The sequence below is a fragment of the Chamaea fasciata genome, unplaced genomic scaffold (genome assembly GCF_029207755.1).
Source record: "Chamaea fasciata isolate MVZ Bird 193981 ecotype frontalis unplaced genomic scaffold, bChaFas1.0.hap1 SCAF_1, whole genome shotgun sequence".
In the NCBI taxonomy this organism is placed as follows: domain Eukaryota; kingdom Metazoa; phylum Chordata; class Aves; order Passeriformes; family Sylviidae; genus Chamaea; species Chamaea fasciata.
In genome coordinates, this window is record NW_027094086.1 from 108,924,481 (window position 1) to 108,940,983 (window position 16,503).

General features: G+C 40.7%; 1 protein-coding gene across 4 annotated transcripts in view; it reads right to left on the reverse strand.

Moving 5' to 3' along the window:
• The window catches only part of MYRIP (myosin VIIA and Rab interacting protein), a 207,894-nt gene extending 192,707 nt beyond the window's left edge, over window positions 1-15,187 (reverse strand). For all 4 annotated transcript variants that reach the window (XM_066193057.1, XM_066193049.1, XM_066193040.1 and 1 more), the window contains exons 1-2: window positions 14,969-15,187; window positions 982-1,131 (exon numbers count right to left, since the gene is read on the reverse strand). In XM_066193057.1, coding sequence (XP_066049154.1) covers window positions 982-1,091 — 110 coding nt within the window. In that variant the 5' untranslated portion in view covers window positions 1,092-1,131; window positions 14,969-15,187. The remainder of the gene's footprint in view (window positions 1-981; window positions 1,132-14,968) is intronic.
• Window positions 15,188-16,503: the final 1,316 nt, after the last annotated feature.

Consider the following 16,503-nt stretch of genomic DNA (forward strand, 5'->3'; position numbering starts at 1 on the left):
CCCTGCAGCAAGCTTGCACTACCAACCCAAGCAAGAACTTGCACAGCATGCTAAAATTGAATTAGGCCTATACTGCAAGACACATTCCTTGCACCTAATGTTCCAGGTGAAACAGGATTCCTCTCAGTTTCAATTGCACATAGTATATATGCCTAGTTTTGTGTTGATTTCAGTCATCTTCCTGCTCTGCTGACTTCAGCTTGATACTAAATGAAAAAGAAACATGATGATGCCTGAGATATGAATAGCACAGTAAGAGATTGTGCATTTGTCAACCATAGATAGAGACATCAGAGCATTCTGGGTAATAAATAATGGTGTGTTCAAAGAAGGTAATAAAAAATCAGGCATAATAATTCAAGGAAATATTGTTGAAACTAGAAAGAAAATATTGCATCTAACAATTCAGGTCTCTATCTGTAGTCCCCTTGTCACATACCAAACTCCCTCAGCTACCTTGCCAACAAATTCCATCTGTTTTCTTCAGGATTATTTCTGCTGGCAATCATTTTGTACAGAGACTACTAAAAGCAAAGTTAAGTGATCTCAATACAATGGATAACACATCCTATTGACTGTTTTAGGGGAAAGAGATGGGTTGAACTTCTTCACTTTCAGATGTTTGCATGTAGACAAAGTTTCTGAATTAAAAAAAGGAACTGACTACATCAGGCAAAAATTTTTCTTAACATGAACTTCTGCTTTTGCTACGTCAAACACTACTTAGCCTCTACCCAGGAGATATACACAGGTGATTTAGAAACACTGCAGTAGTTTAATCTAGGATAGACTAAATGCAAAAATTAATTACTACTCAATAATTGAATTCATGTGGAGGAGTTTGAATATTTCTTGCCTCTGTGACAGGAATGATTATCAATGCATAGAACACCACAAAAAAGCTGTGTTCTCTGGTTTCCTTCAAAACCACTTTGTAATAATCAAAATAGACCAATATTTTTAACTCTTTTTTATCCTTACCTCAGCCTTTCTTCTTCTTTCTTACGAAGGCTGAAATCTCGCTGAACCACCTGGAGCACATGCTCTGCTTCTTCATCAGTCAAGCCAGAGAGGTCCAGTTTTCTGCCCATTATACACTAGGTCCTGGATATGAATAACTATAAGGAATACCTGAAATTAAAAGCAGAAAATAAAATAGAAAACTAAATTGAAACACTCATATTTTTTGCAAGTGTGTTGAGATCACAGGCACGTATACATCAGAACACAATTGCATCTTTTTAACTGAAAAAGACATTTTACTTTGAGTCCAACCATTAATCCAGCACTGCCAAGTCCACCACCAAACCATGTCTCTAAGTGCCACTCCTGCACATTTTTTAAATACCTCCAGGAATGGCAGTTCAACCCCTTCCCTGGGCAGCATATTCCAATGTTCAACAACCCTTTCAATGAAGGAATTGCTCTTAAAATCCAATCTAAACTTCCCTGGTACAACCTGAAGGATTCATTTCAGGATTATTTTTCAGGTTCCATGCACTGAAAGCAATCACCCCACCCCCTTACACAGAAAAGAAAAAGATAAATTATTTGGGATATTAAGAGATGCTGAGGACAGACTTAAGTGTTGACCTCAAAAAAAGAACATGTTTAACTAAGTTGGGTCAAATCAGGTATAGACATTTCTTAAGATTTTATAAAACTGTTTGCAGTGCAATCCCTGCCATCGTGTATGAACAGAGAACACACTCTGCTGTCATACTCAAAAAATATTTTACACTGCCAACTAAGAAATCAGGAATTATTTTAAACCACCATTTAAAAAATTAGCATAAAAATTTTAAATGGAATTTCACAGAGTGACTGGAAAGATTTAGATGTCATAATCTATATTCAGATGTCACCACTATATCATTATTTCCCATATTTGGAGGAGAAAAAGTAGTAGTTAACATTATGTGTGAATTTAAGGTACTACAAAGTTTGAACTAGAGCTTGGTCCATTAAGTATCACTAATGAAATTTGTTCTAGTTTATTTTCTCATTACTTTTACTCATTTAATTGAATTCTAGAAAATTCAGCTCTCAGTATTAACTTGTGTCATTTGATTTATGCAATTATTTGGGCAATCACAGAAGTGTCCATCTCCACACTGTGTTACAGTTTCAGAAGCATAAGACACTTATTGCATCTCTGTTATGAGCTCTCAGCAACATATTTAATAACCATTAACAGAGTTTAGATCCCACACTGTATAAAAGAGGCAATTAGTGCCTCTTCATCCATGGAGAGTGGCAACCGAATGAGGTTATGTAAAGCATCTAAGCTGGTTCTGGCTCAAAAAACTCCACCTCTAAAGAAAACTGCTATGGCAGACAATTAAGTGCTCCAAGTACTACTGCAAGTAGAAGCATGGGGGGAAAAATCAGCTTTATTTTCTAAACATTTCATTTGCTACTCAGATAATTACGTGGGATGTGGTTGGTTGGGTTTTGTTTGGCGGGGTTTTTTAAATACAGTATTTACCATCCTACAATCATCTGATGACCATTCTTCAAACAGGAAAAAAACACACACACAGAAGGAGGGCACTGCTCATTTTTTTCTGTTTTGGTTAGGCTACTCATGAAGTTTAGAATAAACTCCTTGTTCAAGAAAACAGCACTTCACCAAAACCATGCAGATGGTATACAAGCTTAGGTGAAATAAACGTGACAGGATCTCTCCAACAAGATGCATGCTCACCATACAGCTAAAATAAAAAGGTCACAATGCTCTGGCTTGACTCTGAATCTACTTAGGAAGATGACAATGAGTACTTAATAAAGGCTATAAATATTTACTTCTAAAAAAATTTACCCTGATTTGCACAGAGGAAAAGAGCCAGAGAAACAAAGGACTGTACGTAGCCTTCATTAATCTCACTTGCAAGACCAAGAATGTATGTTAAAATTAAAGATTGGCTAAAACATAGCGAGGAACAACAGGCAAGATTTTTCATCAATGCTACACATGTGCATAAATCTTCTCTAAATTTTCACCAGAATGTTAAGATTTTCCTCTGTCCTTTCACCTACAGTCCTTATACCAAAACCTCACTTGAGCATCAGCAAGGAAAAGGGAAGGGTTTGCTGAGGGAGCACTTGGGTTGCAGCTCAAAGAGCATGAAGTGCCCTGGGACACATCCTTCCCTTCAGGCTTTGGGGTATCTGCTCAGCTCTTCCCACACAAAGCACTTGAGTGCAAAAGGACCTCTGACTTACTAAAAGCATGGAAGGGGCTTCATTATAGGAAGGCCACTTCCATGGAGAATTGAGCAGCAATTTTCCAAGTAACTTTTTTTACACACATACATTTAAGGAGAAAATACAGGATACACAGTAAAAGGAAATAAAACTTTTTAAGCAATTCCTGGAGCCAGCAGAGACACCTTCATGCTAGGGCTACAGTCTTCTGAGACACAAGATAATGAAGGCAATTGGAGTAGCATCTTTGATCTCCTAGTATCTTGAGCATCAAGTTAACAACTGTAATTAATATTCTCAAAATAAGTTCTCCCTTAAAGTCTTCCTTTTGGAAATGGTGTAAAAATCAGTAATGTTTTTTCACACCTGAAAACTGGTTCATCAGTAAAACGTTATCCCTTTGATTCAGCTGCCAGTGCTGATTGTGACCATGTATTGGAAAGGGGAAATTTACTACTAAATCTGGGAACAAGCAGGCAGCCCCACCACCTCTGACTGTCTGGGTTGGCAAAGACTTCATTTCAAGTATATATGCTTTAAAATCACAAGCAGCTTTAACTTTTGACTTTCATGTGGTTTAGTTCTCTATGGTATTCTCAGTCTGCATTCCAATATTATATTAACCTCTAAGGAACTCCGTGTGTTTTCCCAGGAAATAATATTTCATCACATTACTAAATCACCTCTGATCTGGGAGTATTACAGCAGTTTATAAATATTTATAAACAATTCTTAAATGTCCTTTCTGTGGTAGATCCAGATTATGCATTTTGGAAATACACAATGGGAAGTCTTCTAGAGGAAATGTAACAAGTTAGACTTAAAACTAGCTTAAAACACACAAAATAGCTTCTCAGCCTAAAGTAACTTCTGGCCTCAATTAAAATAACTTACATGAGACTGTTCAGATGATTGCCTTCATGAGGACTTCTCTGATAAATCTCAAACTGAATACAAAATCTTAAGATCTCACAGACTTTACAAGGAATATTATCACTCCCTAGTAAACTTTTGCTCAACAAATTAAAACACTGTAACAAGAAAGCCTAGGCTTACAAAACAGGATTGGGTATCGAGTAATCTTAACACTTCTGACAGTCTGTTTCAAAATCTAATTAAAACTTCCACATTGAAAACATTTATTGAGTTTAAACTTAAAAACAAAACCAAACCCTAGGGGGAAAAAAAAAAAAAAGGCAAATGAAAAGTTTTTCAAGAACAGCAAGCAACACATGGTTTTAACACAGACAAGGGCATCAACACAAGAAACAAGGGCAAGTAGTGCATTTTCCACTCATCATATGACAGCTAAGCTGTTTGGACTTGGAGTCTCAGCAGATGATTAGCATTACTGGGAGGGTGGGGAGGGGGAAGAAAGTTTTTTGGGCTAAGTGCCAACTAATATTTAAGACAGATTCTCTGCTTGACAAAGAACCACATTATAAAGTTAATTATGCAATCGGTCACCCTGAATATTGTACAACACGGACTTCTTAGTTTTATGCTGTACCAAAGCAATCAGCACTAGTGAGGCTGCATCTGGAGTCATGAGTCCAGTCTGGGCTTCCCCAGAACAAGAAAGAAACTTAGGGCCACAATGACGGTTAAGGGATTGGACCATCTTTCACAGGCAGTGATGCTGGGAGTACTAGGACTGCTCAGCCTGGAGAAGAGAAGGCTTGGGGGGTATACAGAGCGGGTAACTGGAAGAAAGCTCTCCAGACAAGAATATCCTATAATTTTTTCTGTTTCTGAGCACATTTTTAATCAAGATTTCACCGGTTTTCACAGCACAGTATAAGTTTTGCTCTAAAATGCTGTTGATTTGCATCAATGAAATGTAATACCTGAGGAACTAAGACCACCAACTCCTTTAACCCAGTTATTTGCAATTGAAATATTTCATACACAATACCTTTTCCCACATAGTCTCAGCTTTAGAGTCACCAAACTCTTCACCAGCTTTTCTACTCTGTTCTGCTATTCTACCACTTGTATAATTTCCAGGTAGAAAATCAAGAAAAAACCTACTAGGATTATATCTTCGATTCTGTCACCAACACGCTCATCCTTCCTTCCTTCAGCAGTCTGTCAGGACCCAAATACTACTACTCAATCTTTCTTCTCATGCTTTCCAGAATTCTTTTCGTACCATACAAAATTTCTTGTATAATCTTACTGGTGAGCATTTTTCCCTTTTAAATCATCCAATAAGACAGTCACCTGTCTAAGACAAAGAGCAATACAAGCACTTTGCCCCCAACAGAGCTCCTTCACCACCCCTCAAATTTTAAAAAGTTTTCTTTACTGAATTGTCCAAAAGAAGTTGCCACATTGCCCATGAGGTCATTATGATAATTTTTTAATGCAAATGTCACAATATTTAAAATATAAACTACATAATGTCACACACTTCATTTGACAAATATAAGGTGACAAAAGTAAGGTCTGAATAGTGCTCTGAGTTATGTCAATGCACTTGAACAAAACAGACTTTAGCCATAACCCAACATTTAAAAAACATCACTGTCCAAAGTAATTTCTACTACAGCTAGCACATCATTAAGTCTGAAATGAGGCATAATTAACATTGGCCACAAATCTGTTAATCTTTTTTAAAACTCCAAGAATGTCTAGAAGCTTGGGTAAAAACACTGAGTATTCTTCCCTTTACACTTAAAATGAAAAAAGGTCTCAAAATTAGAAAAAGAAAAATACACTCATCAGAAATAAAAGGCCACCTCTTTGATTGAAAAAGTCAATACAACCCACCTGGCTTCAACATGGGACTTGTATCTGGTGTATCACATTTTAAATGAGATATTAGATAAAGATCTCAAAGAGGATGTTATTTTTGTACCCACACTGATTTTAACTGAGTTTTACTGCACATATTTTCCGGCCCATAAAAGCAAAAAAAACTTATCTTGCTTTCAGCCTTGGACTAATTTTATGAGAAATTTGCAAGCAGCAAAGCAAAGAGGTGGCAAGCTCCTGAGCAAAGTTACACTTGCTTCACTGGGGAGTGTAAGGGTTAAAGCAGCAGGTTTTAAAACGCGAAGTTCATTCAGTTCCTTCAGGGAGAAATGTTCCTTATTAATGCAAGTTATTACAATAATTTTACGTACGTTTGTCTAAAAGATTGCTGGAACATACCATAATGGATGAAACTGTAAACCTTACAGGTTAAAGGTTAGTACTGCATGGCTTTAAATTTTTAGCTATTTAGAAAATAAACAGGACTTTCACACTTTTCTTGCTTCTATATTTAATGTTACTTTAAGTACTGAATATGAAGTAGCAGAATGCCCTGGTGACAGCTGGGATAGAGTTCATTTTCTTCTTAGTAGCTGGTACAGCCTTGTGGGGTTAAACCATGACACAGAATTAAAAATCTTAGTGAAGTCACATTCCATTCAAGAAAGAATGGCATCTCTCATCTAAGGAACAGCACTCTCCTAAAGGCGGAACACAGAATATAAGAGTTTCTAAAAAAAATAGAACCTATTTTATTTAAATAGAAAAAAAAAATTAGATAAGACTAAAGATTACACTGTAGGAGCTAATTTCTGTCATCTACTTCTGATGGTTCAAAGAAAGTCATATTAAAAAGAGAATCTGTATAACAACCAGATGACCATTTTATACTTATGTATCAGGCCTACAACTGATACACAAGTACAAATCCCACTGGGAATTCAAAATGTGATACAAAAGCTAAACTGATGGACCAGAATAATCCTCTCACTGGTAAAGCTGAACTAGAGTAAAGTCTTACCAAAATTTGTCCCTGCAACTGCTAAAGATTATAGGTTATCTGGCATATACTGATTTCACATATTTCACATAGAAGAGGATTTCTAGTTAGTGTATATTCTCGTTTTACTTCAGTCTCTTCTTCCATTGTTTATGCTGAATTTAGGCAAGTCATATTCAGCTCTATTTTCTCTATTTAGTAGCAACCGTCTCATGGAAGAGTGCGTAAAGATGATGGATCTGACAGTATTCTGACTGTGTAAGACTGACTATCACTCTTCCAGAAACAAAGAAGACAGCTTGGAGAAAAAGACAAAACTGGAGCAGTAATGTGCTGACATGCAGTTGTATCTTGGATGATTTGCCTCTTTTCCATGTGCCTTCAATCTAAAGCAGGAAATTCAGCTCATTACTGTAATGGACTGTCAACCAACTCCAGAGTGAATCAACACAGGACAGCAAGAAAGCCAGCATGTGCACTTAGGGAATGCAGCTGATCCCAAAGAGTCCAACACAATCAGAAATTTTCACACCTGTAAGCACAGACTGCAGGAGCTTCCCTTTGAATGCCCAACCTGCAAAGTGGGACTCAGAGCTTGATTCTATGTGCCTAGACTCCCTGCACAGAGAGGGCAGCCACTGAACTGAGTTACACCTCTTCCACCTTTGCATCAAAACACAAACCAGAACACACCTGGCAAATCAAGCTTCACACTGTACTTGCTAAGCTTGAGTCAGCATGAAGAGAATACTAACCAAAAAGCTTATTTGTGCCCCTACCTCTCCCCTCTGCATTAGCTCAAGAGTGAGGACTGCAAAAATACATTCACCCGATTCTGCTGCATTACACACGCCACAACCCTCTCCTGAGACACCTGTGGTCCTAGCATTTCACAATCCATGGCCCTCAAATGAGCCACATGGATTGAAGGGAGATAAAAGAAACAGTGAATACTTCTTGGTTCCTTCAAAGAATTGCTGGGCTTCTCTCTCATTCTAAGAGGCAGGCAGAGAAGTGAGCGCTCACTTTACCAATGCAAATACATGTAAATACCAGTCTAGTACTGGCACCCAGAAAAGCTCAGGTTCAATGCCATATTAAATCTGGGAAGGTTCAATCATCTCCCTCCTTGTAGAGGACAACTGAGAGGAGTGCTCAGCAGTGCCTGTAAGTATCTGAAGGGAGGGGGAGTGGATACCAAGAGGATGTTTCCAGGCTCTTCTCGGTGGTCCCAAACAATAGGACAACAGGCAAAGGGCAGAAACTGATGCAAGGAAGTTCCATCTGAACGTGAGGAAGAGGTGACCACACACCACAACAGGTTGCCCAGACAGGTTGTGGCATCTCCCTCACCAGGAATACTCAAAACCAACCTGGATGCAATCCTGTGCCATGTGCTCTAGGATGGCCCAGCTTGAGCAGGGAGGTTGGACCAGATGACCAGACAGTCCCTTCCAACTTTACCCATTCTGGACATTACTGTGCAGATCCCTATTTCAGATGCCAACATCCCATTTTCCTGTATGACCTGGAGCAACTGAATGATACAAAAGGTCCCCTACCATACAAGCTGTAGAGCAGCACATGACAAGTATGTGTATCAAAGTTAAATGCTTGCCCCTATACCACAGCAGTTAGAATAACTAGAGAGAAGCCTCCTACAGATAACATTCAATAAACTAACCAAGAAAATAGCTCTACTAAGATAAGTTTTTCAACTTCAAAATGCCAAAGCATCATTATTGAGTTAAGTGGTGATAAGGCTTCTCATCTGAGTTTCTAGCATCTTTAAGATGGGGATTAAAAAAAAGAAAAAAAGAGAAAAAACACCAAGAGAAAAGGTGAAGCTTTTGTAAAAAGTCAAACAGCTCTGGGAGCATTACACCTTTTGCATCTGCATTTAATTCTTCATTTCAATAATACAGGCAATAGACTTATGATAAATTAAGAAACTCATCATAATTTAAAAGCCATATTGTGATTAATCCACAAAAACTACAAAAGTAAACAGTTAGTGTGGATTGTTTAACTGCTACTAAAACATCCATAACATAAAATCCAACCAATATGCAAACATACCACAGGCATAATTAAAATATCCTACACAGTAAAATCTATTTTTTCCCCACAACTTCTGTTTGCACTAATTGATATCCCTCATCCCTCTTATGAAATACCAACCGTGAATATATAATTAAGATTTATCCAAGAACCAAACTTTCACTGAGAGAATCTTCCTGCAGGACTAGAAGAAGGACAAAAGCTCTATTTTTAGAGGTAAGAAAATGCTTCCAACAGCAGTTGCCACAATGAGGCAGTATTCTCTAGTGCTGCCAGATGTGAAAACAAATTTAATACAAATTAAATCACTGTTAATTCAAACCACTGACAGGAAACCCCACTGCAAATTACTGAATTTTACAGATTAGCAAGTAAATTAACAAAATAAAAGGCTAAAATAAATTCCTAAGACTGTGCTGTCCACATTCACTATGACACTTGTAAAATGCTTCTAACCCTGATTTATCCCCAAAGAAGCAAGAATCATAAAATACACAACAATGAAGTGGCATGTATAAAGCCACATGCCCCATTTCACTGAGACTTTGTGATGAGCTGTAGTTGGCTGACACATAACATATGCCCTGTGCACTGTAAAAAGGGTTTCAGTAGCAGGTCGTCTTCGGTTTGTTTAGATAATCATTTATCAAGTGGCATAAAACAAGAGTAAAGTAGAGCCAGAGCTGTAGATAGCTTTTGAAAACCAAAGGAGCTGGGTTAATCTGCCGGGTGGGGGAGTTAATGGATTCGTCTGTTGACACTGGGACCTACTTCACACTGTGCTCAGAAGAGCTTCTGCTTTGGACCAGAGTTCAGCTGATTTTTTTTATATTGACACTGCACAACATGGAGATAACCTAAGCCTAGATCAATAAACACAAATCTGAAGTTCTGGATCATAAGTTTATACAAACAAAGAATGTTTATATTCAAGCACAACACATGGTCAGTCAGTTTCTGGAGTTCAAAGGCCAACTTCAGTGTCAGGTTTTGACTACTGCTTCACTGATATTTGGATCCGAACTGGAGTAGTATCACAGCTCCTTTAGTTTAAACTACAGAACCAGTTCATCCTCTTACAGGTTCAAGAAATCATCCAGCTAGCACAGACATCTTTTTGAGTCCCACAGAACTTATTATTTTAACAGTGTAATCAAGCTAAGCCACCACCATTATGAACTAACTAGGGCTCCTCATTTAATCCTGTGGAACCCAAGTCCACAGTATTTACAGTGATTTGCCTCTTTTTTACCTGTGATACTACCTTGGAGCAGGAATATGAAACCTCATTATAAACATTAGAAAAGGAGTGGGAGATGGAATAATCAGGCTTATCCTCCTCTAGAGGTGAAATGCTTTTTTCCCATCTGGGACTCCATTCATGGTTTCTGTGCTAGCAGTGATTAACACACGGACAATTTTTGTCACTGGCTTTTAGATCAAGACCGGCAGAGATAGTGAAATAAAACATCACATTTTTGAATTCTCCCCAAAGCTCTTTCAATTGTTTTTGAAACCTGATGGTACTCCAATTCACGCATTGTGCTTTAACTTGAATCCAAGTCACAGTCTGTCAAACAAATATCAAAGCACTTATGACAGCTAGATGCAAGCGCTGAGATAATTTCCAGAAAGGTATACCAAGCACTCCTGGGGATGATCTCTGAGGGGCAAAAGGATCAGTTCTCATAAGGGGGAAAAAAAAAGGAATCTATTTCTTGCAAGATTAACAATGGTTAGAAAAACTAGTACGTCTCTGAAATTTGAGGTATTTCAAGTCAGTGCTAGTTGCATCTCTGTCAACAGCACTTAAATCATACACTGTGTATCTACACCGTAGCAATTAATCATAACGGCACAAGCCAGGACTTCTCTTTTTGGATAACTCTGGAACACAAAATCCTGTTCATACAGCTCAAAAGGGGCAGAAGAAAACCCCATTAAATACATCCTTTGTCCCATAAACAATGCCTAATAAGCAAAAAAGCTCTTCTATTAATTTCAGGAGAGATAAAACTCATTGTAAGAGCAGAACAGAAAGTTTATTCCACAAGTTAAAAACATATTTTGCTTTCTTTGCTCTTGAGAAAGAAAACAACAGATTACATACTGTCTTCCTCCAACAGCAGAAAGCTGGTTTACAACAGCACAACCACCTATTATTCTGCATGGTGAGAGGTGGAGGTGCTGTGGAAGGGAGTGTTTTGTTATTAAAAAACCCCAAAGATTTCAGGTTGTTGCCTGGCTTCAAGACTCATTACAGACAGTGGGAATGCCATGAACTTTAATAGCCTTTGAATGAGACTTTACACTTCAGATTGCTATCACATGAAGATACTACATTTCACTTTCTACCGAAAATTACTGTAGCACCCTTTAAACAGACTTAACCCAGAAACTACGGCTGCCCTATTTATTCTTTTCCATCAATAAGCAGTACATTTTGCAAGGAAGAGTCCAGAAGGAGCTTCTTGAAACTGCTGCACAGCAGAACTTGAGCTTGGGTGCTCAGAAAGAAGACAAGCTAGAGTTGCCTTCCTGCCTGCCAGTCAATGCCAGCAAAACACAAGAAAACTACTTAATTGATTACCATGAGCCAGTGGAGACAATGCCACTGAAAGTGTCTCATCAAGATTAATCTCCACTAGTCAGCTCCACCCCAGTGGGTGTTTTATTTGGAGGTATACTTTGCCTTGAAGAATGTGTATTTCATTTCCAGAGGTAATGCTTTTTGATCTTCACACAACCAGTAGACAGTAATAACTCCAATAATCTGAATGCCAAATACCAATATTAGTTTTTTCTTTTCTGATCATGAATGGATCAAAAGGGTCATGAAGCATAAAAGTAATAAAAAGAAACAAGAGATTTTTTTGAACCCAGTCCAGGGGCTAATTGGTCAGTAAAAACTTGCTAGATTAGATGTTTTACTAGTAGAACACTCTTTAAAAAGTATAATACATATATACATACATACATACATACATACATACATACATACATATATATATATATATATATATATATATATATATAGCTGTGCTGCTGAAATTTAATGCATATTGGCCTGGAAATTTATTGTGTTTCTATTCCCTGAATAGTATGAATAAGATCTAAAAATCTGTCATTATTGCAATAGTGCTGATATTAGCTTTTAGCCAGTCAAGCCACTGCAGTCTTTATACCCTCTTCATCTACAATGAAGCTGCTAAGGTGATTCATTAAACCTGCTTTCCACTACAGTGTGCTTTATTTATTTTCAGGACATAGAATGCCAAGCATAAAGTTTGTTTACAGAAAATGAAGTTTTAAAAAACACAGAATGGCATTTTTCTACAAGATTGTTAAAAGAAAAAAAAAAAGGGATAGCATGTTTTAACTGCAAGTTAAATAGCAAGCACATCGTAACCACTGGCCTACCATATGAGTGACAGAATGGTGTATCAGACATGTATGGGAGATTTTCGTCTCAGGTTTCAGCAAATGCATAAAATTTCGGATACAGCCATCTTTGACCAACCTCACTAAGAGATGTGCAAAACTAGACCACTGCTTGAAATCTTATCAAATCACACTGTATTTAGCTCTTCTGTAAACTTGCCCGGTTTTATCATAAAGGTGAAGTTTCTTTGGTAAATTGAAGAACAGTGTGGTGTGCTTCACTTCACACCAAAATATAGCAGTCATCTTTCTCAACCCTTAAGCCCTAAAAGCTTCTTCTGAAAGTAAGCTGCTATAAATCTCTGAGTATAAGAAACTTGGAGCTGTTTTATTCTCTGGCTGTCAGTAGTTCATAGGTAAGCCAGAAGCCTTTATTATCTCTAAAAATCTATCTAAGAAAATAACCTACCTGAATCCAAAAGGAAGGTGAATAAAGCATTCCACGGGAAGGCAGCATTAATCCGCTCAAACAATTCAATGGGTTTTCTCAATGAGAAAAGCTGTCCCTGCGGTTTTCATGGAATTATATTCAGCTAGTTTCTTTCAACTTGTCCAGTTCTCCAAGGGCAAGCTAAGATGGTTTACACTGCCAAACCACAGTTTCCAGTCTTATAACAATATGGCACGTTAATGTTGGCAGCAATACAAAGGAGTCTCATTTTCATACCAATGTACTGTTTACGAACAATAGTGCACTAGGTACATACAGCCTTTCTTCATCATCACCCATGCATACTTTGAGGATTTTTTTTTTCTTTATTTAAATACAAGCCGTTCAAGTGCTCTGTTTACAGCAAGTATGAAGTGAGAAAGGTGAACTCCTACTGCGCTCAAACACTTGGGTAACTCTATGTAGTGCATTCAGATGTATTCATCAGGTTAGCATGGAAGCAAGAAACCAACTCAGGAAAATAAATGAAAGTCCTAACTCAGTTTTCTAGATCCAGACAGCGCTGGTTCAGATGAAGACAAAAAAGCGTTACCCTGCCTGAAAGGACAATATTGTTTCATTTGAACAGGCGGCAGGTCCAAGAGGCAAATCCTGCCTCAGGGCGTAGTGCTCTAAGTATGTCTCACCCCTGTGAGGGACACCAGGGTGGAATTGACTTGTGTGCATTCTCACCACTGGCAATTAATGTGTTACAGGTATTGAAAACGCTACTCCCCCATTTCTAACTGCATTTTACTAAGTTATCTGACAAACTCCCCAGGAAGGCTACACACGAGTGAAGGACCTTTTTACATGCTTGGGCATAAGGCATCAGTAAATATGCTCTGATACAATCCAATACCTGAGTAATGACAGGTAAGGCAGTAGCCTGAGGGGCTGTGTACAAGATACAGCATCTTCTGCTTTTTGCTCAGCTCTGATCACTGTCTAAGGGTAGAATTAAGCGGCAAACGCTACTGTATGACATTTAACAGCACGGGCTTAGTCAGTGGTCTCAATGCAATTTACGGAGAACAGCTATCACCATAAAAAAGCAACTATAAAAATCTGTCCAGTCTGATGACACGTCCATCAAAATCAGAAAGATGTCCAGTAATATGAGAACTAGACTAACTATGCCTCCATTCTCTCCCTCCAGCCTTCCAGAAAAGGCTTATGAGAGGAATAAGTAAAAGCCTTTATTGCTAAAATCTTTGCTGCGCCTATTCGAAAAAACTCCTGGCTCCATAGCAAGGCAGCTTCCCACATTTTAAAAAATGCAGGAAATAATAAAATGGTAGGTATGAGGTAAAAAGCATAATTTGCCGAAATAGATTACTAGTTACAGTTAATGTCCCCGCAAACACGCTTGAGGAGGGACACATACACGCTATAAGGCATTTTACAATCTAATTCAGTTACGCTTGCTTGAAACATAACACAAATCCCAGCACAACACAGGCTCCTACTTAATTAGATTCCCTAAGAAAAGTCAGTCTAAGCCATATGGTATTTTCCTCAGCAGTTACGATAAACTGACCTTGATACTAGGAAAACGCACGCTGCTTCTGTCTGAGGCATAAATTACAAGCGCAGCGTGGCGGGATGCTCCCATGAAACGGGGACAGCGGCAGCGCCACGCTGAAACCCTCCCCGGGCTCCCGGGGAAGTTGATCAAGAGTAAAACACTCCAATGATAATGATGATGATGATGCACTGCAGTGACAGTGCTCCAACAGCCACGCGGTCAGCAGAACACCACGAAGCTGCTCAGACATCTGTCCGGTAATTAAAGCACAGCCTAATGCCGCGCTGCCGAGGAGGAGCGGCCGGCTTCGCCCCCGAACGCCGCGGAGGGCGGCGGCCTCTCGGCCACCAGCCGGCCCCAACGCCCGGCCCCGCCCGACCCCTCCCCAGCGGCGCGGGGCCCCCCACAGCCCGAGCCCGGCCGCCCCCGACGGGCGCTGCGGCCCCGCACCTCGGCCCTGCCGCAGGCCGCCCCACGGCGCCGGCCGGCCCCGAGCTGCCGCGGCAGGGGGCCCCCAGCCCATCCCGGCCCCGGCCGTACTCACCCCGGCCAAGTGCAAGGGCTGCACCACAATGGCAGGCGGGCGGGAAGCGGTCGCGCTGGGGCACGGGCAGAGCCACCGCCGGCGGCTGCGCCCCGTCCCTCATGCACGGCGGGGTCTGCGGCCGCCTCGCGCCGGCCCCCGGCCACCACCTGCGCGGAGCCGCCGGGCACAGGTGCCCCGGTCCCGCTCCGCACCGGCCGGCGCACGGCGAAAGCCGCTGTCTCCTCCTCCTGCTGCTGCTGCTGCTTCTGCCGCCGCTGCTGCTGCTGTCGCTGCTGTCGCCGCCGCCTTCAGCCCTCCCCGCCCCGCCGGACGCGCCACCGAGTGCTGCTGCGGTGCCGGCGGCGGCAGCTCCCGCCGCGCACCGGCACCTGCCCGGGCGCTGCCGCCAATCGCCGGGAAGGGGCCGGGCGGGAGGCGGGGGCGGCGCGCCCGGCGGAGGCGGGAGTTGCGCACACCTCCGCGCTCCGCGGTGCGCATCCATCCCTCAAGCTGCGCCCCCGACAGACAAGGACCGGGCTCCTGCCGCCCCGGCGTGTGCCCCGGGGCCGCCTTTCGCTGTCACACCCGCCGGCCAGGGGGAACACCTGCGGCCCGTCTGCCACCTAAGCCCCAGCCGGCCAGGCGAGGCTGGGAGAGGCACAGGTGCTGCCAGGCGGTGCCTGTCTGGGCCCTGCCGTGGTGCGGGCCGCCTGTGGCTGGTGTCTAGCGAAGGAAAAGAGAGGCCGGTTGTTGGGAACGGGCGAGAATTCCATCCATATGGATAAGGCGCACCGGGCAGTCATCAGGAAGGTGCGGCCTGGTCAGTCGTTCAGCTCATCTGTGAGTCACCGCTGTAACGTGAAAGCGCTTTTTTATGTCCTGAATCACTCCAGATTGTATTGTATCAGACTAATTACTTTTCCCCGGTATTATTTTTCTTTCCCGGTTTTTTGTGGGTTTGTTTTTTTTTTTCATGCTTGCTCTACTTCATTTTAAAATAGCTGCAGCTGTTCACTGCAAGGTATGGATTTATTTGATCTCAGCTGAAGTGCTCTGTCAAGACAGATTAATTCAATAAATTTTGGCAGATTTTCAAAGAAAATATTTTCTGAGAGAGTATTTTTGTTTACATGAATTTCATGGTATTACAAATAAACTGGTTTAGCAAACGTTTACTTCTATGCTAACCTACGCTTGCCTGTGTTAGTAAAATGAGTGCTACTCTGTGAAGCAGATGTCACATTCATTTTAAATGTGTATGCAAAAAAAACCAAACAAAAACAACTTTAGGTAGTACTCTGCATCAAACGGCATTTTGTATTTCCCAAAGCATCTATAGGTAAATACGTATCTCAGTGCTTCCCAAACAGAAGAAACTTTTTATTTCTTTAAATAAAAACAAGAAAAAGAAACAGTCATTTTCAGCAGTAAAACTTTTTCGAGAGCGACATGACATGGCAACAAATGACGGATTGACTTAAACAATAGGTCACACATTGCCTGTATTAGAAGAGTAATTGATAACACACATGAGCACTTTTAACAATTGAAAA